Below are 20,593 nucleotides of genomic sequence, written 5' to 3' on the forward strand. Positions count from 1 at the left end.
TGCAAAGTTGTTACAATTTTTTCATTGAATGAATCTGTACAATAAATTTTTTTGCTTCTAGAGCAATAGACGTATCAGGATGATGGAATAGACCATAAAGGGCATCAAAACAGCCTTCGCTTTCAAATCTTTCCAAAATCATCCGTAAGAAATTTCTGGCTGAAAGTGCTGAATTCCCTTTCATGAGTCGAAATAACGTTGAGAAGCAGTTAATGCTTAATTCAATGGTCAAAGAATCAGTTTCTCTGATGCAACAATTAACTTTGTTCAATTGTTCCAATTCTCTCAATTGTGTAACAGTGGGTGATGAAAACAATTCATTTTCTTTCTCCCGTTCAGTTGACTTGCGACGAGGCGATTCTGCTTTCTTTTTGTCTATTTCCTCTATTACAACGTTATCATTTGTAATTCTATTATTCCATCTCGATGATGTCCAGTCAGTCTCTACACACTGTTCCCCAATGATTTTCTCCATCAACAGCTCAAACAACCCAAGAGATCCCATTTCCTGAACACGCTTCACAGATCCAGATGTAATTAACAGAAGAATGAGCGAAACACAGATCACTCTCCATCTTGCCGAGAACGCCCCACGAAGCAGTAAGCAGATACATCTGAATATCAATGGGTTGCTGTATAAATATTGAGCTCCGTATATACTCCAGGTACACAAACTTCTAGTGATGCAAAGCCCGTCCTCAACCATGCTCATGAAATCATTTTCTTCAGTTGCCGTGAGTTTTTCATTTACTATCGCGTTCTGTAAAGATGTGTAATCTTCTGTGTCTGAATCATCTTTCAATGCTAACTGATCCGCTTTGTTTATATTTTGTAACATTTGATGACTTTGCTGCATCAGCATCACTCCGGCAAAAAGCGAGTTTTCACAAAAGTCTGAAATCCAAACACGTTCATCCTGCTCTTTTTGCAAATTTTGCTTCGATTTGCTCGTCGAATCTTTTATGCGCCTCCTTTCCTTTATCTCTTCTTTAATTTCAGTAATAGCAAGTTCTTTAACATCTACAAGAACTCTCAGAAAATGTGATGCTCTGTATTTTATTGAAGGATTATTTCGTGTTGTGAGAAATAGAGTTGGAGCAAGACATTGTCTCCTGGCAAGAAAAGGAAGTGTACTTTTTGAATGTCCAATACACTCTAAAGCGTAAAGTGTTTCCATCTCAACCCAAGGCTGATCCGGAACTTTCTGAAGCAAATCAAGTTTTGCCGTAAAGCACGACACAATAATTCGAAGCAAAGTTGATTCAAACTCTCTGGCAATATTGAGAAAAGAATATATAAGACAAGAGTGAAAAAGTTTATTCTCAGAAGTTGTGGTCCTTCGAATATCTTTTTCCAAAATTAGCAATATTGACGATATAGTTTCACTGCACGAATGTGGAAAAGAATTTTCAGCATTTGAAGATAGTGCAGATAGATATGTTAATGAGCTAAAAAAGATTAAACAACTGAGCTGAAGTTGCTGAGATCCATGATTAAGGATATCAAGTACACGTAAAAAGAAATCCTCATCGCAATATTGCAAAAAATCAGTAAATTGAAGTTGCTTTATGCGCAAAGAAAGCATCGCAATTACAGAAATTACTTCTTCGTCGGTTCCAAAAGTGAAAGTCTTAAATAACTCTAAAAATAAAAAGTTATTATTTTATAAAATTATCATATATTACGTCATGATAATCATACGATGAATTTGACTCTTTCAAATAAAACCAATTGAATATTAATTATTTGCAAAATTTCAAGCAAATATGTTTTATTTATAAATATATTATTCAATTATAATTTACCTCATTAGATGATGTTTCATTTTCACCTATATCATAATTTTCATGTTGATATTTTATCATTCACAAAAAAAATTTTTTATGACGTATAACTTTTTTTTCGAAAGATCAACACAAATTTTTGATTTTTGAAAATACAAAGAGAAGCACATTTGTTGTTTAAAAAGAATACATAAACGAAAGGAAACAAAACTCTCATAAATTTATAAAAGGTGCAAAGATCAAAAAGATAAACAATGAAATATTTTCTAGCAGGAATTGTTTGCGCTAATTTAATACAATGAAATAGAGACTTGCTAATCATGTCTTTAATTGTGTTATAGATGCAGGGAAACCTTCAAACTGGGATGGTATCTCAAGATTATCGAAAAGAGCTTGCTGGTGATGCATATTTAATTTGTTGTTTTTATTGAAATAACATTATTTTGATAGAGCTTATAAAATCTTTAGATAAGGAAGCTGATATTCATGATCCGTTGAATGTTTGCGAACATCCTGACAAACTTGAAAAAATTGACGAAATTAGGGAAGTATTTGAATATAATGTGAAAAAAGCAGGCGAAGCAGATATAGTGATCGCGTACATACCAATTGCTAGCATGGGAACAGGATTGGAAATGTTAGAAGCTTATAAAGCAGGAAAAACAGTCTTCACAATTTCGCCTTTAAAAACGAATTGGACTGTAAGGCTTTATTCAACTCAAATATTCGAGACAATGAAAGATTTCACTGAATTTTTTAAAACAAAATTTATTGATGGAATCTATGTTGATTCTGTTAAATCTTCAAGCACTCCGCAATAGATCTGCATTTTACATTTTTTACTTGACATTTTGTAATTATTAACTTTATTTAAAAGAAAACAAACATAAAAGTATTCTTTTTTACATATTTTTTGAATGATAAACAAAATCATTAAGTGTACTGAAAAAAGAATGGTTGTATTTTAATTTTAAAGTTCTGCTTTCATTTGTTTGGTCATTATTGGTGATTTATCGAGATAATATGAATGACCTCAGCATTTCCACGCTCAGAACAGAAAACGAGCAGCTGAAGCAACAACTAGAAAGCGTAAACTTCGTTCAACAAGAACTTCTTGAAGCTCGCCAAGCTGCTCTGGAACAAGTGGAAGTATAACATTTATTTTATTTTTATGCTTTATTATAATGAATTTATGAACAGAAATCTCATAGAGAATGCCTAAACCTCCAGGATCAGATTAACAGATTGAAATCATCAAACGATTCACAACAACTCATCTCAGTTTTACGAGGTGAACTTGAAAAATATAAACAACTTGCACTTAAATTCGATGGGATGAGAGCTGATATTCAGCAAGAAAGATTCGAAAAAGATGGACTTATTTATCGCTTAAAGACGGAAAACGAAGATTATCTTGCAAGGATAAATCAAAATGAATCGAAAATAGCAGAAGATATTGCAGAAATTGAAACGTTAAATAAGAAATTGAACAGGCAGATTCGAGAAAATTCAGATTTGAAAGAGAAGCTTGGAAAGCAAGAAATAAGAATTGAAACAATGACAAATCAATTGGAAGAAAAGATCAGCCAAAACAAACAATCAAAAAATACAAGCGAAGTTGAATTAAACATGCTTCATGAACAAGTGTCAACACTTATTGAAGCTCAAAGAAGAATACAAAAGGAAACAGAAATTGAAAAAGAGAAACACAAAGCCGAACTGTTAACAACCATCAATGATCAAACAAAACTTTTTGAGCAGAGATTGGAAAACGAGAAGAGAAGGTTGGTTCAACAATTTGATGAGGAGAGAGAAAAATCCTCTCTTCAGATTATGGAACGAGAGGCAAAAATCAAAGAACTATCAGATAAGTACACGAATGTTGATAAGAGAAAAAATGAATTAGAAGCTGAAAAAATAGAAAATGAGAGAAGGATTCAGGAATTGACTCAGCAAATCACACAGCTCGAACAGCAGCTTTCTTCAACCAGTCGAGGAATCTCAACAGAGAACAAAGTTCTGCTTCTTCGAATCAAAACGTTAGAAGCCCAGAACGAAAAGCTCGAAAGCGGGAACAAACAGGAAAATGAAGCGAAAGAGAGGCAGATCGAAGTGTTGCAGCAGCAGAACATGGCCAGAGAGAAGGAGATAGCGGTGTGTGAGCAGCGTGCGCAGCGAGCAGAAGAGGAGTCAGCCATGTTGAGGAACGAGCTGCACAACTTTGAAGGGACGTGCGCCAAACTGACGCAGACGGTGCAGCAGCTGGAGGCTGCACGAGACGGCGACAGGACGCCGCGGAGTGTGTGGGAGAGGACAGAAGAACTGACACGCGGTGCGGATGAGCTGAAGAGGACGGTGTATGAAAGAGAGTGCAGAGTGAAAGAACTGGAGAGAGAGAAGACGAGGTTGGAAGAGACTGCAAGCGCAATCAGGAAGGACCAGAATATGGAGCGAAAGCTGATGAGGACGGAGATAACAGAGCTGAGGAGCAGATACGACAGATTGCAGAAGGAGCACAAGAAGGTAGTAGAAGAACTTGAAGCAGCGAGGAAAGAACGTAATGAGCTGGAGAATTATATAAGGGAGCACGAAAGCACAGTTGATGAATTGAAGGAAAAAGAAGCGAAACTCAATGAAGATCTTTCTTCTGTTGTTGAGCTGAAGGCGCAGCTGGGAGAAGCATATGCGCATATTCAGGATGAGAAGAAAGAGGCAGCTGCTGTGGTTGAGCAGCTTCGTCTGCAGCAGAGCAATTTGGAAGAAGAGCTGTTTCTTCTTCGCGACGAGCGGGCAGAGGAGACGAGGCAGGCGAAGGCGGAGCTGGCTGCGAAGGATGGGAGGATCCTGTCGCTGCAGCAGAATGTGGCGCAGCTGAAGGCGACGGCCGAGCTGATGGAGGCGCAGCTGCAGGATGCGCAGAAGGAGGCAGAGAAAGCAGAAGGGGAACTGAGGAGGCTGAGGGCAGCACATGCGAAAGTGGCGGATGGGAGACGAATGTTTGAGACAGAAGCAGACAAGTTCCGCATCGAAGCTGAGCAGCTGGCGGTGTCGAAGGCGTTTCTGGAGAAGGCGCTGGGGGCTGCGAAGAGCGAGCTGCAGGCAGCGAAGGAGAAAGGAGAGAGGGAGATTGAGCTGCTTCAGACAGAAGTGAGGCATCTGAAGGCGCAGTTGACTGACGCGGCTGCGCTGGCGGAGTCTCGGGCGAAGCGGCTGAAGGAGTTGGAGGGATTGTTTGACCAGGCGAATCAGAGGACGAAGATGCAATTGCAGCAGCGCTTGAATGAGCAGAAAGCAGCAAACACTTCGTTTGCTGTTGCAACTCATTCGTCACAAGCTTTGAACAAACAGGATTCTTTTATACGCTCTTCGCAAAGAATGCCTTTGCCTCAACAAAATATTTCAACTATTTTGAAACCAAACTCAAATTCCTCCTCCTCCTCCTCTTCATCTTCTTCGTCTTCATCTTCATCGTCATCATCAACTCTCCTCAGATCTTCTGTCACTTCTTCTTCAATTGCATCTTCACACATACCCAACTCTTCTTATTCGAAATCTCCATCTCACAAGTCAATTCTCCGAAAACAGCACTTCATCTCCAACAAATCACGTGCCATGCCTTCCCTTTCACATATTTCTGCGCTTATTTCTTCGTCTCCCTTTTCAGAAGCACCTGCAACTCCCCAGGCGAATAATCAAACCCCGCCTCCTCACTCACAAAAACATGTTGTCTACACACCTCTCCCTTCCTCAAGACCAACAAGTGTATCATCATCAGATCTGACACCTTCAGCCAAAGCCACTCCAACAGTTGCTTCTCTGTCTCATGTTGGTTCTGATGATTCTTCCCTTTCTGCTCCTGAATCTGCACTAAAACCGTCGTCGTCGTCATTATCATCATCATCATCTTCTTCTTCATCTTCAACTTCCTCTTTTCAATCATCCAATTCCACATCAACACCTCCTGCTTCATCATCATCATCATCAACATCATCATCTCCATCCACATTACCACATCAGCAATTCTCCTCCCACCTTCTGGGCACGCCTGCTTTTTCAACCCCGACAACATCTGCGCCACTTTCAGACATTCAACAGCGTCTGGACGAGCTGCGCAGTCGCCAGCTGCTCCAAAGGAATCGACAACCAGCTTTTGCATTCCATTCTTCCACTCCTGTGAAGAACACATCGACTTATTCACCTCCTCCATTTCAGTCTTTTTCTTCTTCCTCCTCTTCTTCTTCAACTGACTCAACCTCAGCAGCCAGCCGCATTCTGCAGACGCCATCGACTCCAGCAACATCATCATATTCTCCATCAACTCCTCCAACATTGATGTCTCTTCGAACGATGCAAAGGAAATGGAGGGAAGCTTCCTCTTAATCAGTTTTATAATCTTCATGTTGTATTATTTTTTTCGTTGATAATGTCAGTTATGAAAAAATCATACAGTATTTGATAATAATCAATCATTTTAATTTTGTTCTATTTTTAATTGAAACGTGTTCGCTTTTTTTTTATTTTCTTTTTTATCCTAAAATAAACTTACTGATTTAACATGTTTGATGAAAGACGAGAAAAACTTGTGTGATTGAGTGCAATAGCATCAATCCAGAAATGAGAAGGAAATGAAAGAGAAAATTTAAAGACGAAAATAACGTGCAAAATAATAAGAAGTGAAGAATGAGTATGCTGAGCTTAGATTGGAAGTTTGATAGAAAGAGGTGTATCCCACTTTCCTTTTGTGTCAACTGTCAGATGTTCGGGCTCATCAACAACGACCTTCTTTTCTCCACCTTCGGTGTCTTCCATATGAACAGACATCAGTTCACACTGAAATAATTAATAAATTTGAATAAATGAGATAATAGATAGAAAAAAAAATGTAATCAACACAAAACAATTAAGTATAAAAAGGCAAACTTCATGATAGGCTTGTGTGTTTCTCATGAAGATAACAGACATGCATTCCATGAGAAAAGCTTTTGCTTCTTCACGAGACATTTTTTCAAGTTCATCTCCTTTCTGATTTATCAAATATTTTTATTCCAAAATTATTCGAACAAATGTTAATTAATAAATATGAAAATATATATTTGCACACTTTTGCTATCAATGGTCGTGCAAGATGCTCACCCATTCCTGTCGCTATAAAATTATTAACTATTGGAGTTCCGTAGAGATCGACAGTGCCCAGAAACCTGTAAAAATAAATAATCAATAAAATTCGAATGATAAGAAGCAACAAAGCAAACGGCTTGTCACTATCAATTCCAGCCACGACAAGACGCACATTAAGAGGCTCTAATTTGCTTCTCTTGTTGTATAAAAGACGAGTCGAGTAACTGTGAAATGCTTTCGGAGAAATGTGATGACCATCGGCATAACATTCACTATCTTCTCTGAGATAAAAAGTTAAAATTACATAATCATTGGATGAATTGAACAATTGTATTCACAACATTTTTATAAACAAAAGAAAATCTTCCGCAAACTGTCTTGCTTCCAAAATTGAGCAGATCTCTTGAAAATCGGAATATTCACCACCAGCGCTGATAATACAATTGTCGGATATCTTCTTCATACGCTTTATACCGAAATATCTTGCAGTACTCCCATAGCTGACTGATTAATCAATAAGATAATTTTCGATTGATCATTTAAAATACAAGTGTCAATGAAAAAAAATTCTTGTCAAACGTTGCTTATCTGCAACAAGCATAACGCCATCTTTATAAATTATTCCAAGAACACTGCTTCCTGTTGTATAAGCTTCCATTTTTATGAAATATGATCGATTTCGATCTGAACTTGCAATTTATCATACAAAGATCAAAAATCTTTTTTGTGGTAAATGTCGATTCTTTCGGCATTTTTCTCAACATCAAACTTGCTTTTTCTTACAGCTGTGTCAATAATTTGCGTTATTTTATGGTTGCTAGTTGTTTTGCTTCGGAAGTCAAAAGGGGAGAAATCAATAGCTATTGTTGTGCTTCGTGATCTTGGTAGATGTCCTCGCATGCAGGCACGAAGCTCCTTTTTTTGATTTTTAATTGATTTTTTATACAATTTTAGAATCACGCATTATCGTTCGCAGATATGGCAAGATTTCATGTAGATTTGATTGGGCTGAAAGGTTCAGAATGCCGACCTGAAGTCATAAAGCATCCACACATTATTATTCATGCGATGCATCCTTGTTCAAGGTATGATTTTCATGACATTTTAAAAAGTGTTTTAATTATGTTTTTGATGATAAAGTTGGTTCATCATGGGATTAAAATTGTTTATCAAATTTCTGTTTATTTCGAAACCTACTTACATCCTTGTTCAAAATCCTCCAACGAGCCCAAGTCTAATGATCTGTTCGGCTGTAGCTTGGCTTCGGGGCAGCATTTTGGCAATCGACTGGCACAATCTCGGCTTTACAAGGAAGGCAATGAATTATTCCCCATCCGCAAATAACGACAACGCCAATTCAATAGAAATGCAAATCAATAAAAATGCTTCAAATAATTTCCCGTTGTACAGATTTTCTTTTCCTCTGCTTCCTCAATCAAATTCTTCAGTGTTTCCATCGCTTCCTCCCACACTTCCACTTCCAGACTGTCCTCTTGAAGTGCGCATGACTCTTGTCGACGAACGTCTGTTTGCAAAAACGGCTTCTGTCCACTTATGTGTCTCGCGTGCAATGAAAGAGTGGCTGCAGCAGTGGATCGGTGTGGATGCGACGGTTGTGTATGACCGGCCGTCGCATGTGCTGAAGAGCGGGAGAAAAAGGAAGAAAAGAAGATTGCTGGAGAAATTGAGTGATACGCCTTTGATGAAGAACATAGACGAGGATAGTCAGATGGGAAATATGCAGGCGGAGGATGGGGAATGGAACGAGGATGGAGAGAGAGAAGAGAAAGAGAGGGAGGAAGGCTCGATTGTACGGAGGAGGAGGGCAAGTGTCGACAAAGAAGAGCGAAGCGAAAGGGGAGAGAAAGGTGATAGTGATGAGAGTATGGACACGGAAGTGCTGGATGCAGATGAGACAGCGAGCTATTCGTATGAGTCTGACGCTTCGTTCTATGAGGACACACAGGAAGAGGCAGATGGCAATGAAGACGAGTATGAAGGGTATGAATATGACTATGAGTATGATGGGAGGTACATGAACTCGGAGGGAGGAAGAAAAACGGGGAGAGGAGAAGAGGAAAGAGGAGGAGGAGAAGAGGAGGAAGAGGAGAATGAGCCGTTTGGAGGAAAGAATCAGCTACTGTCTGTGAGAGGGAGAGAACGCAGCAGAAACAGTATGAACGAGGCAGATGATGAGAAAAGAGGGAATTTTGGGCTGTTTCCGGATGAAAATGAAGGCAAAGAGGAAATGAAGAAGGAGAAGAAGGGGAAGAAGACATACACAAAAGCAGAGACGCTGAGCAGGCTGTGGAGGTTGTATCACAAGGCGTTCGATGGGTTTAGCTATGAGAAACCAAGGGTGGATGAGGAGAGAGAGAAGGAAGAGAAGGAAATGAAAGGAATGAAAGGAAAGAATGAAACAGAAGAGAAGAAAGAAGGAGATGACGATAAATTGTCTTCTTCATCGTCTCAATCATTGAATACCACAGGGAATAAATTGAACTCTTCAACATCTTCTTCGCTTTCTGCTTTTCCACTTTCAAATTCATCATCTCACCTTGACAATGAAAATGAACAACTTTCATCATCATCTTCCTCATCGTTATCTTCTTCTTCCTCCTCTTCCTCATCATCTTCTTCCTTCTCATTGTACACCCTCCCTCCACGTCGTGTTTCTCCTCTCCATCTTCTGTCAATTCACTACCCTCTTTCTGTTCCATCGGCTCCATTTGAGGCTGACGAGGCTCTTCTCAACCACAACACAATAAACACACAAAACATTCAGTCAGCTTCTTCTTCTTCTTCTTTATCACAAGATACTTCTTCTAACACCTCAGAAATAGCTGATTCTTCTTCTTCTTCTTCTTCTTCTTCATCTACCTCTTCTTCTTCCTCTTCTTCTGTTAATTCTTCAATCACTTCAACACAAATTCCTTCATCATCATCATCCATTATTCCATGTCCATTTGTGCCATTGAATGATCCACTTTCACTGCGCAATGACAGACCTGCTCTTGTTGTATGCCCTACTTCATGGTCAAGAGGTTTGCCATTCAATTCAGATGAATTGATGAGTGCTGTGTTTTTTTATGAATTAAATTGAGAATTTTTATTTATTTATTTATTTATTTATTTCTTTGCTTTGTTAATATTTTCTCTTTTTCTATTTTTCTCTTCTTTATTAAATTTATTTTATACCTTCTGTTTTATTCTATCTTTTCTATTCTATCTATTTTATTCTATTTATTCCTATCCAATATATTTTCTTTTAAAAACCAAAACAATTCCACATCACCTCAGATGAAGATATCTCCATGTTTCTGTCAGCTCTTCTGCTTGTAGAGGAGCGAATCATCAATTTCTCCATAGACAACTTCCCTCGTGTTGTCATCTGCTGCACTGGGAAAGGTGCTTTATTCAAGCCATTCTTCATCACACTCACTTCACTTAAAGCAAAAAAGAATTCTTTACCATCTTCTTTATCATCATCATCTTCTTCTTCTTCTGCTAATTCTTCTTCTTCTCCTTCCTCCTCCTCCTCATCTTCTTCTTCCAATTCCTCCTCTTCCTCTCCCTCCTCCTCCTCCTCTTCTTCTTCTCTCTTCCACTTCTTCTCCATCCACCCTCTCTTCACCACTCCATCTGACTATGCCTCTCTCCTCTCTGTTGCTGACTTGGGCATTTCTCTCCATTCTTCCTCTTCTGCATTAGATTTGCCTGTCACTATTGTCGATATGCTTGGTGCGGGTATACCCATCGTGGCAAAGAACTATCTTTGGTTTGATGAGTTATCTTGTTTATATATTTGAATATTTATGTATTTGAATGAAAAATAAATATTTATTATTTTATTTTATTTTATTTTATTTCCCCACTTTTCTTCTTCTTCTTCTTCTTTTCTTTTCTTTTCTTTTCTTTTCTTTTTTTTTATTCTTCATTCTTCCATATTATTTCCTTCTATTCCAATATAAATGTTATATTCACTATCTATGATCAGCATCAATGAGCTCATCCAACACAGGAAAAATGGGCTTCTCTATGAAACAGCCGAAGAGTTGGCTGACCATCTGCTATATCTTCTGTGCGGCTTCCCAAACAATCGCAATCTCGGTCGTCTGGTCAATTCATATTCAAGATCGATTGTTTGCTCCCACTTAATTTATAATAATAATAATTATTATTATTATTGGATTTAAAACTTTATTGATTTTGGTTTATTTATCTTTCTTCATTGAATTTTTAATCAGGAGAGATGGAATGAGTGTTGGGCCAGATGCGTATTGCCGCTTTTCCCATAGATATAATATCTTTATGTTAAAAAGTCATATGACATTTCTTAATTATTTTTGTAATCTTATTATATTCGAAAAAAATATGTTTTATCGATTATGCGAATTGCTCAATTAACAAATATTAAAAAATATGGAAAAGCACCAAAAGGGTATTTTTCAGATCAAAAGACTGAAATGGGCAAGCAAATTAACAAGAAACGCAAGGTTTATACAAGATAACAATATATTCAGGAGACATATTTTTAATATATAATTAATGTGCCAATTTTAAAATAAAAAATTTGTTTTCATTTCATAGTTCGTCGCCGATGGTGTTTTTTCAGCTGAACTCAATGCATTCCTCCGTCAAGAGCTCGCAGAGGAAGGATATTCCGGACTTGAAATTCGTGTTGCTCCACCGATTACTGAAATCACAATCCGTGCTACACGTACAGCTTCTTTGATTGGAGAACAAGCAAAACGGTATTTTTCTTCAATTTTCTAATTAGATCAAGTTTTCATTTGCTTGCATTACATGACAATTAAATAACAGTCTCCAGGAATTGACCTCATTGATCCAAAAGAGATGGGGATTCCCAGTTAATGGCGTTAGACTTCTTGCTGATCGTCTGAAGAACCGTGCCTTGTCTGCTGTCGCCCAAGCTGAATCAATGATCTTCAAAATCACTGGTGGACTTCCAGTTCGTCGTGCTGCATATGGTATCTTGCGTTTCGTCATGGAGAATGAAGCTAAAGGCGTTGAGGTTCGTGTTGGAGGAAAATTGAGAGGACAAAGAGGAAAGACAATGAAATTCCGTGACGGATACATGATCAAATCAGGAGACCCCAAGCGTCAAATGGTTGATATTGCAGTTCGTCACCTTCTTTTGGAACAGGGTATGCTTGGCATCTGCGTCAAGATCATGCTTCCAACAAAGAGACAACACGAAGACGGCAAAGAGTACATCCAGCCCGATGTTATCGAAATCTTCGATCCAAAGGAAGAGGAATTACGCAATCAAGCACCAGAGTACAAACGCATTGATTTTCAGCAACCGGTTCGTAGGAACTAAAAAAGAAGAAAAGTTTAAATGGTTGAATTTTATAATTTAAATGTATCAACCACTTTTTCTTTAATTCTTTTTAAAGCGTCATGGCTTTAAAATTTTCAAAATAAAAAAAAAAAAATCATAAATCATGTCTTGTAAATAATTTCTTTATTATGTAGATTGAAATGTTTCTTCTAATTAATTTATTGGATGTGTTAATAATTAAACTATATACATTTTAATAAAACAAGAAAACTTAAAAAAACTAAAACATTCACAATCATGAACACTCAATCATCTTCTTCCAGTCCAATTGCGATTGCCTTTTCAAGCTGAGCGAAGAATGCCATTTCTCCGTCATCCATGTTTGCAGATGAAGGGAATTTGAATATTTTGCTTGAATCATCCGAAGCAGTCCTACTCTTTCTTCCTTCGCTTGATTTGTGGATTGGGGATGCAGGATGAGGCTTCAGTTGAACAGATCCAACTGCAGAATAAAGTTCTGCCCGCTCTTCAGAAGAAGAAGAATACAACTTTTTATTCAACTTAGATGAAGAAGGTGGCTGTGAAGAAACAACAGATGGCTGCTCTAACGACAGTTCAACTGGAGGACGAGGCGCTTTTGCTGAACTGTAACGAACAGGCTGACGAGAGGAACGATGATGCACTTCAAAGATCTCCATTGACTCATCAGCATTACTTGCTTCTTCAGACGCTGCAAAGGGAGAGCGACCAGCAAGTGGAGATCCAGTTCCTGTTCTCCGCTTTTGAGAAGATGATGTTGAAGAATTTAAATTATCACGCAATTCAAAGGAATCATCATTGCTCTTTCGTTTGTTCAAGTTTGAAGATTTAATTGCTGATTTATCTTCTGTTTTCTTCAAATAAGAAGATTCCTGAATATCTCTTTTCAAACGATCACTTCTTTCCTCTTTTGCATCTTGTGAATTGATATTTTCTCCTCTTTGTTTTCTCCCTTGAGAGCTTTCAGACTTCCCTTCCAGAGATTGCAATGAGGACAATACTGAATCAAACCTATCATCGTTGATTGCTGCCTTTGGCGGAGATTTAACCACAATTTGCTCTTTCTTCTCTCTCGATGGAGATGTATTGGTAACTTCAATATTGCTGCCACGATTATCTTTTGCTGATGCATCTTTTCTCTTTTCTGTTCCATCTGCTGCATTCAGAGCAAATGACACTCTTTTGCTCGGAGAAGGAGATCTCCTCAAAAGAGAAGCACTTTCTGTTGAAGAAGAAGAAGGTGACGAAACAAACTGAACAGATGTATCTCTTCGAGGAGTTGAAAAGCTGTTGAATGAACCTAATTTGTGTTCATCTTGCTCAGTTCCATCGTCTTTCATCAGTTTTCTTCTTGGTGTTCCTCTGATTGATCTTTTCTCTTCCTCCTTTTGTTGACTCTGTTCGCTTTCTTTCTTCATCTTCATCAGCATTTGCTCCAAATCCTTGCGCTCTTTCCACTGCTTCAGTGCTTCATCTCTTTTCTTCCACTTTTCATTTCTTTTCCTCTCTTCTTCTTCCTCTTCCTCTTTCTTCTTCCTTTCCATCTCTCTTCTTTTCTCTTTTGCTCTTTCCAATGCAACACGCTGTGCTTCTCTCAGTTTTTGCTGCTTTTTTCTTTCTTCCTCCTTTTTCAAAGCAGCTTGCCTGTTCTGCTCTTCTTCATCGATTTCTCTGATAATTTGCTCTTCAGCTGAATAATGAGTGGACTTATGAGGCGAAAAGCTCGAATTCAAGTTCCCTCTGCCAGGAGAAGAGGACAGACTTCGTTTGGATCGAGAAGAATTTGGCGTTGAAGGAGAGGAATGTGCAGATGAACGAGAGAGAGAACGAGATGAAGAAGGTGTGCTGAACGATGAATGCGGCTGGCGAGGAGGAGTTTTAGTTCGGTTGGATGTGAAAGAAGAAGAAGAAGACGATGACGAAGAAGTTGATGATGACAAACGAGATGATTTTGAAGGAGAAGGAGATGTGCTTTTTCGCGGGGTGGAGAGAAGAGTATGTGAAGAAGATGAAGATGAAGACGAGGAAGAGGAAGAGGAAGAGGAAGAAGATGAATGCAAACGAGGAGGTGTTGACGGAGGAAGAGGCGGTTTTGGGGGTGTTTGTCTTGTTGAAGGGATTGGTGTTGCAATAATCGTTGGCGACTGACTCACTGACAGCTCACGCTTCCCGTCGCTGCTTGTCACTTCCTCTCTTGAGCGATGGCTCTGAGGAGTTGATCCAAATCTACGCGAAGAAGGTGATTGAAAAGAAGAAGAAGAAGAAGTCGATGGTGAAGAAGAAGAAGAAGATGATGATGATGATCCACGATTTGTGATCATTTCTCTATAATGCGTGATACGCTGGTGGAGCGCAGCTAGCTCTGAGTCTTCATCGTCATCCAATGAAGAATTCTTTCTGTATTCTGAAATTGGCGAAGTCGGATCATTTCTCCCCCGAAACTTTCTTTGTGCACTGTCAACAATCGAGCTGCTTCCATCTGCGTTTTTCCTTCTGCTCCTTCTTTCTGAGTCATCCTCTGACAATTCATTTGCTTTTCCTTCTTCTTCGACTGATTCTCCACTGCCATCACTTTCATCTCCTTCAAATGCTGCTCTTCTTCCTCTGCCCTTTCGATGGTGCCGATGCGGCGAGCTCCGTCTGTCTCTGCTGGAATGTCGCGAGGGAGTCCTGGGCGTCTCAGTTGCATTCAGCAAAAAACGCACCCGTCGCTCTTTTGTTCGTGGCGTTTCCTCAGCATATTCAAATCCTTCTTCTCTCTCTTCTCTCCTGAGCATTCCTTTGTAACGGTCATCTCCATATTTATCTTCACTGTGTCTGTGTGACGCTTGCTTTGTTGAATCTTCTTCGTCTTCGGCTGCTTCTGCTGCAGATGCTGCTGCAAGCGCTTTCTCTTCTTCTTCTTTCTTTCGCATCAAATATTCCTCCATTTTTTCTCTGCTTTTTCGTTCTTTCATTTTCTTTGCCTCCATTTCAATAAGCTTATCCACATTTTGCTCATTTTTCTTTCTTTCTCTCTCTTTTTCCATCATCTTCAGCCTCCTTTTCCTCATTTCTGTCTCACTCACATCATCCCCTTCTGCTCCTTCAATCGCCTTTCTCTCTTTCTCCTTCTGTTTCTTCTTGTCTCTTTCGCTCTTCTCAATCCTCAGCTCCATTTCAATTCGCTTCCTTTCCATTTCAAACTCTTGTTCTCTTCTTATTCTCTGCTGCTCTCTTTCTTCTGCCTCTCTTCTGAGCTGTTCTTCTTTTGTTTTCGCCTTCGCTTCTTCTTCGGGAGATATTTTCTTTTTGAATGGAATATTCTTTCTTGGTGTCTTTGAGACAGCTGAAGAAACAAAGTTATCTTTCATCTTTGAGATGCTGTTTCTTTCTTCTTTTTTGTTACTCATTTTATTACTATTTCGTTCTTGTTCATCTCTTTCTGCTTCATTCTCCTTCCCGTCATACAAATTGATATCTGAGTGTTTATTTTTTGATCTTGAATGCGATTTATTCTTTGATTTTAACCCTGTCTCTTTGGAATGTTCAGGTGCTGATGAAGATGAAGCAGAAGACAGAAACCGGACAAAAGTCAGATCTCCACCAATCAGCTCGCCTTCCTCTTCATCTTGCGAAGCATTGACACCATTTTCATCTGAAGGAATTTGAGAATCATCATTCGAAAGCTGCTGGCTTTGGTTGAATTCATCATCATCCTCTTCAGTCACAACTGAGTCGTTATCTTCGTCAGTCAAAGCAGACAGCCTTTTCTCCACATCATCAATCAACATCGCATTTCGGGCAGCTTCTTCCTCCTTTTCATTTAAGCCAGCATTTTCTCTGTTGTTCGCCTCTGCCTCTGCTTCTGCCTTTGCCTCTTCCTTCGTTTCTGTCTCATTCGAAACCCATCCGCTTTTGTCTTCGTATCGCCAGCGGTGTAAAAGCACATTGCTTCTGACAGACGTCGATGCAGCTGAAGAAGCAGAAAGAGGGAAATCAGAAATTGACAGCTCTCGCTGAAGATCCTTTGTTCCAGAGCTGCTTTTGATGAGATTTGATTCAGAATTGCTTTTCTCATAATCTTCTTCATAATGAAAATTCCTGTTTAAATAATCAGCTCTTTCTGCTTCCTTCACTTTTTCGTATTCAATGCTCGATGACAGATTGTTGTATACCTTCCAATCTTCGTTCTCTTTGTTTTCTTCCAAGTCAAATTTCACTCTGCTCTCTGTATTCTGTTTGTCTTCTCTCTGAATGTTGTTCATTCTTATTTCATTATCTGACAATATTCCTATTTCAGATCCCTTTCCTCTTTGAGCATAATTCGAAGGTGGTTTTGGTGGCTTCATTTTCAATTGGCTGGCTCGATCTTCACTTTGGCTATTCGAACTGTTCTCTCTTTCTTTCACATTCACATTGTCATACTTTGAATAATTACTTAACACAAACACATCTGTTTTGATATCTGCTTTTTGCTTATTCCCAATTTCTCTTTCACTCAGCAGTCTGTCATAAGAATCTGAGTGATATCTTTCCTTCATTTGCTGCTTCTGCTGTTGCTGTTGCTTTTGAGAGCTGTCCGATTCATTTGGAATATTCAAAGACGAAGCAAAAGGAGCAACAGCAGCAGCAGCAGTAGTAGTAGTAGAAGAGGAGGAAGAAGATGCAAGAGAAGGCCTGGGAGAAAGCGGAGGAGGTTTCAGAGGAGAATGTTCTGATTCCAACACAGGTGGGCTTTTGTGTTTGGCAAAAGACAGAACATCTTTTCCAGTCCCTTCGTTCTCATCCTCCTCAATTGAAGAAGAATACTGCAGTCGATCAGAATATGACTGACGAATGCTGCTTCTATTGCTTGATACGTTTGCTGATTGCTGGGTAGGATATGGCTCGGTTAGAAGGTTCCATGAAGAAGAAGAAGAAGAAGAAGAAGAAGAAGAAGAAGAAGAAATAGTGGAGGAAGAAGGAGGAGATGAAGAAGGAGGTGGAGAAGAAGAAGGTGATGATGAAGGAATTGAATCTGGAATGTCAGGTGACATGGAAGGCGGAGGTATCACCAGAAACGAGGAGGATCTCAGAGGAGGAGAAAGAACGCTTCCTTTAGCTATTTCATCTTCCACTTCAGCATTTAATGTTCTATTGCTTGATGCTCTGTTAGATTGTGGCAGAGGAACTGAAGATGAACCAAGGCTAAGCTTAGCATTTGAATTAGAAGACAGAAAAGAAGAAGAAGAAGAAGAAGAAGTGGATGATAATAAAGAAGCAGAGGGTTTAGAAAGAGAAGTCTGAGAAGCAGAACTTCCATCGTTTTGAGGCGATTTATTGAAAGAATAGTCATTTTTGTTGAGTGCTTTTGCAATCAATGTTTCCAATTCGCCATCATCATATGAAGATGCCTTGCTCACCACTTCGTTTGTCTGTTTTTTCATTTGCATGTTTGGAAATAGCGAAGATGAAATATTTGATCCTTCTGGTGATGCTGATGCTGATGAAGATGAAGATGAATGAGTTGAAGAATGAGAAAGAGATAACTTTGATTGAGATACTGGAGAAGAAGAGAAAGAAGAAAGCGAAGTGGCTGATTGATTGGGAAGTGAAGAAGGCTGCACAATAGACGAAGAAGCATTATCTCTTTGAAGAAAAGAATTAGAAATTGCATTTGAATTAGAATAAGAATCAGAATAATTGGACGGCTGAAGTGTGCTAGTTGAAGGAGAAACAAGAGAATCTGTGGTTTGAAGCGTTGAAGTGGGTGATGAAGTGTTTGGCTGTGATGAAATGTTCTGTGAGAGATAAGATTTGTTGTATGAGTTGGATGAGGATGAAAGGGAGGTTGGATTCTGAAGCATAGAATTAGATGAAATGAAGGAGGAAGATGAAGAAGAGGAAGGATTTGAATATGAAGAAGGTGTTAAATTCATCTGGTTTTGTTGTTGAAGTGAATTCTGTTGTGAGCTGTTATTTGAAGCTATTTGAGAGCTAACAGCCATTGGCGATGTTGATGTGTCTATCATAACCAGTTTTTTGCGTTGCTCTTTCTTTTCCTGCTCTTCTTGAAGAAATTGGGCGATCCTTCGGAGAAGAGGAGAGGTGAATGCAGACTGTGGAGAAGATGGTTCTTTGGCTGTCGGAGTCGCTAGCAACTTTGAGTTTGGCGGTGTTGTTGGAGTTGATGACAGATTCTCTGAAATGGAAGAGGAAGAAGAAGAAGAGGAGGAGGAGGAGAAGGAAGATGAAGAAGATGAAGAAGGAACAGATGATGGGGAAACATGTAAATTATCAAAAGGTGCTCCAAGCTGCGAAATAGTCTGAGGTGCATTGGAATTATTAACTGAAAAGTTTTTCAATTGAGTGGAAGCGCTTGACTGAACAGGTTCAACAGAAACAATATTCATTTCTGGCTGGTTCGATTTCATTTGCAATGAGCCTTTGAAATTTGAGGAGGCATTCAATTGTTGTTCAGAAGAATTCTGTTGTGTTTGTTGTAATTGAGGAATTGTCATAGCTGAATTAGCAGCAACTGGAGTTTGCTGCTGACTGCTGCGTATTTGTTCACTGGTTGTTTGTTCTGACTCATTGAAATTAGATGAGAGATTAAGCATCAATGAAGAAGGGTTATTTGAAGAGACAGCATTTGTTGGTGTAGAAATTGGAGTGTTAAGGTGAGAAGATAGTGAAGAATGCATTTGATTAGAAAGAGAGAGAGAAGAAGGTGCTTGTTGAGTGTTCGAGTTTATTATGCGCGTTGGAGAATGAAGAGATGGCAAGGGCTGCTGGACTGTTGACGAGGAGTTGGTGGATGAAAGCGGAGAAGAAGACAAGAAAGAAGGAAGTGCGTTCAAAGAAGAGAAAGAAGAAGGCAGGTTTTGAGATGAAAGAGATGAAGAAAGATTTGAATTGACTGCATTTTTTTCTGAGCTTTGAGGTGATGATAGCAACGAGGCAAATGCAGAGTCTCGTTCAAAAGGCCGTGACTGAATGGATGAAATGGATGAAGTTGATGACGAGGAAGTCTTCAATGAATTCAATGAAGGTGCATCGCTGCTAATTGGTGACATGTTGCTTGGAAAAGAAGAAGAGATGGAGTTTCTCTGAAGATCAGAAGGCACAGCTGGTGAATCTGCAAGCAATGCAGAACCTGTTTGTGTTATAACCAAAGGAAAATTCCTGGAAGCATTGAAAGATTCTGTTTGATTGCTCATTTGAGAAGATGAAATTATAAATGAAGAATTACTTGCAGAAACGGGAGGAAAAAGTGACGAATTAGTGAAAGACTGTCTCTCTCGTGAATAATAGTCACGAGGATCAAACGACTCTTCTTCACTTTTATTTGCTTGCTTTTCAGAAGCTGCAACTGGATGCAGAAAAGGTGTAACAGGCTTAACAGATTCTGTTGAGGAATTAAGAGACTCATAAGCTTTTTCAGAATTTGTTAAATCGGAAGTCTTGTTCTGCTCCTGACTCCTGGACGATGGAAGAACAGAGGCAGACGATCTTTCAAAAACAGAAAACGATGATCGACCTACAAAAGGATGAGGAGAAGACGAAAATGGTGGAGGAGTCGATGAATTGTGATAAAGAGTCGAAGCTGATGATCCCTCGATTGTTGTTTTTGGACGTTGCATTAATGACGAATTTTCATTTCCAGCAAATTTTTCATATGGCTCAAGCGGATGATGTTCAAATTTTTTGTTTTTATCCGAAAATTCAAAATTGACATCAGACTTCCGTTCAACTGGCTGAAACGATGAATTGATAGGTTGCAATTGACTTTTGTTGTAATCTTCATTTCCTTTATTTCCTTTTTCTCTTGATCGAAGAAATCTTTTATATTCAAGCCAATCTTCAAATGAAACTTGATCAGATTCAGGAATTGGTATCGAATTAGTTTTTTTCATATCTTGAGGAAATTTATCTGATGTTACGGAAGCTACAGAAGTCGTGCGAGGAATTTGAAGCGATTGAGCATACACTGGAGGAGGAGGAACAAGAATATTTCCAGAAAGAGGGTGATTTTGAAGAATTGGAAAAGAAGATGGAAGTTTTGGAAATATTGAAGGTGGTGGCGGTAGAAGAACAGTAGAATTTATTTTATGTTCTGTGTTAGCTTGAGTTACGCTTGATTGAATATCATTTCTTGGAGCAATAGCTGGCGATGATTGAAGTGGAGTTAAATGTAATTCTTCATGCGAATGAAAAGAAGTGAGAGGAACAAATGATTGATAACTAAATTTCGGATAACTCTCATCGGGGTCTTGACTATGAGACATATTTAAGGTTTGAGTTGTAAGAACTCACCTTGTTTTAAATTACTCTCAAATTTTTTTATAACTATTGTGGTAATAAATTGAAAAATTCATGAAACTTA

General features: G+C 38.8%; 6 protein-coding genes across 6 annotated transcripts; 4 read left to right on the forward strand and 2 right to left on the reverse strand.

The window, feature by feature from the left end:
* The first annotated feature begins 2,025 nt into the window (after nt 1–2,025).
* Nucleotides 2,026–2,678, forward strand: MONOS_8293 (uncharacterized protein). The gene is made up of 3 exons (XM_067878691.1): nt 2,026–2,062; nt 2,126–2,183; nt 2,235–2,678. Exons 1-3 carry the CDS (start codon nt 2,039–2,041, stop codon nt 2,603–2,605), a joined length of 453 nt encoding a protein of 150 aa, XP_067726953.1. The 5' UTR covers nt 2,026–2,038; the 3' UTR covers nt 2,606–2,678.
* Nucleotides 2,679–2,807: 129 nt separating this feature from the next.
* Nucleotides 2,808–6,342, forward strand: MONOS_8294 (uncharacterized protein; the record flags this gene model as incomplete). The annotated part of the gene is made up of 2 exons (XM_067878692.1): nt 2,808–2,933; nt 2,985–6,342. The coding sequence occupies 2 exons, from the start codon at nt 2,808–2,810 to the stop codon at nt 6,162–6,164; spliced, it is 3,306 nt and encodes a 1,101-aa protein (XP_067726954.1). The 3' UTR covers nt 6,165–6,342.
* Nucleotides 6,292–7,588, reverse strand: MONOS_8295 (putative Proteasome subunit beta type-4). Its single transcript, XM_067878693.1, has 6 exons — nt 7,482–7,588; nt 7,277–7,406; nt 7,037–7,183; nt 6,886–6,982; nt 6,705–6,806; nt 6,292–6,614 (listed from the first exon to the last, which is right to left on the reverse strand). Exons 1-6 carry the CDS (start codon nt 7,558–7,560, stop codon nt 6,480–6,482), a joined length of 690 nt encoding a protein of 229 aa, XP_067726955.1. The 5' UTR covers nt 7,561–7,588; the 3' UTR covers nt 6,292–6,479.
* Nucleotides 7,589–7,635: 47 nt separating this feature from the next.
* Nucleotides 7,636–11,302, forward strand: MONOS_8296 (putative glycosyltransferase family 33 protein; the record flags this gene model as incomplete). The annotated part of the gene is made up of 6 exons (XM_067878694.1): nt 7,636–7,806; nt 7,857–7,987; nt 8,043–9,946; nt 10,203–10,680; nt 10,900–11,044; nt 11,150–11,302. The coding sequence occupies 6 exons, from the start codon at nt 7,636–7,638 to the stop codon at nt 11,198–11,200; spliced, it is 2,880 nt and encodes a 959-aa protein (XP_067726956.1). The 3' UTR covers nt 11,201–11,302.
* A 49-nt stretch (nt 11,303–11,351) lies between these two features.
* MONOS_16804 (putative 40S ribosomal protein S3-1) lies at nt 11,352–12,399 on the forward strand. The gene is made up of 3 exons (XM_067869678.1): nt 11,352–11,398; nt 11,493–11,656; nt 11,727–12,399. Exons 1-3 carry the CDS (start codon nt 11,369–11,371, stop codon nt 12,244–12,246), a joined length of 714 nt encoding a protein of 237 aa, XP_067726957.1. The 5' UTR covers nt 11,352–11,368; the 3' UTR covers nt 12,247–12,399.
* MONOS_8297 (uncharacterized protein) lies at nt 12,376–20,589 on the reverse strand. Its single transcript, XM_067878695.1, has one exon. The coding sequence runs from the start codon at nt 20,493–20,495 to the stop codon at nt 12,513–12,515; it is 7,983 nt and encodes a 2,660-aa protein (XP_067726958.1). The 5' UTR covers nt 20,496–20,589; the 3' UTR covers nt 12,376–12,512.
* Between the last annotated feature and the right edge of the window lie 4 nt (nt 20,590–20,593).

This window comes from Monocercomonoides exilis (genome assembly GCF_001643675.1).
Source record: "Monocercomonoides exilis strain PA203 chromosome Unknown scaffold24-1337568, whole genome shotgun sequence".
Lineage (NCBI taxonomy): Eukaryota > Preaxostyla > Oxymonadida > Polymastigidae > Monocercomonoides > Monocercomonoides exilis.

What these genes read in the sequence shown, in the direction of transcription:
- MONOS_8293 (XM_067878691.1), top strand. Translation starts at nt 2,039, where the DNA reads ATGAAATATTTTCTAGCAGGAATT. An exon ending in AATATTTTCTAGCAGGAATT is followed by an intron (nt 2,063 to 2,125) that starts GTTTGCGCTAAT and finishes ATTGTGTTATAG; the next exon opens with ATGCAGGGAAACCTTCAAAC. An exon ending in TTATCGAAAAGAGCTTGCTG is followed by an intron (nt 2,184 to 2,234) that starts GTGATGCATATT and finishes TTATTTTGATAG; the next exon opens with AGCTTATAAAATCTTTAGAT.
- MONOS_16804 (XM_067869678.1), top strand. Translation starts at nt 11,369, where the DNA reads ATGGGCAAGCAAATTAACAAGAAACGCAAG. An exon ending in AAATTAACAAGAAACGCAAG is followed by an intron (nt 11,399 to 11,492) that starts GTTTATACAAGA and finishes TTCATTTCATAG; the next exon opens with TTCGTCGCCGATGGTGTTTT. An exon ending in ATTGGAGAACAAGCAAAACG is followed by an intron (nt 11,657 to 11,726) that starts GTATTTTTCTTC and finishes ATTAAATAACAG; the next exon opens with TCTCCAGGAATTGACCTCAT.
- MONOS_8295 (XM_067878693.1), bottom strand. Translation starts at nt 7,560, where the DNA reads ATGGAAGCTTATACAACAGGAAGCAGTGTTCTTGGAATAATTTATAAA. An exon ending in GGAATTGATAGTGACAAGCC is followed by an intron (nt 6,983 to 7,036) that starts GTTTGCTTTGTT and finishes TTATTTTTACAG; the next exon opens with GTTTCTGGGCACTGTCGATC. An exon ending in ACACACAAGCCTATCATGAA is followed by an intron (nt 6,615 to 6,704) that starts GTTTGCCTTTTT and finishes TAATTATTTCAG; the next exon opens with TGTGAACTGATGTCTGTTCA.
- MONOS_8297 (XM_067878695.1), bottom strand. Translation starts at nt 20,495, where the DNA reads ATGTCTCATAGTCAAGACCCCGATGAGAGTTATCCGAAATTTAGTTAT.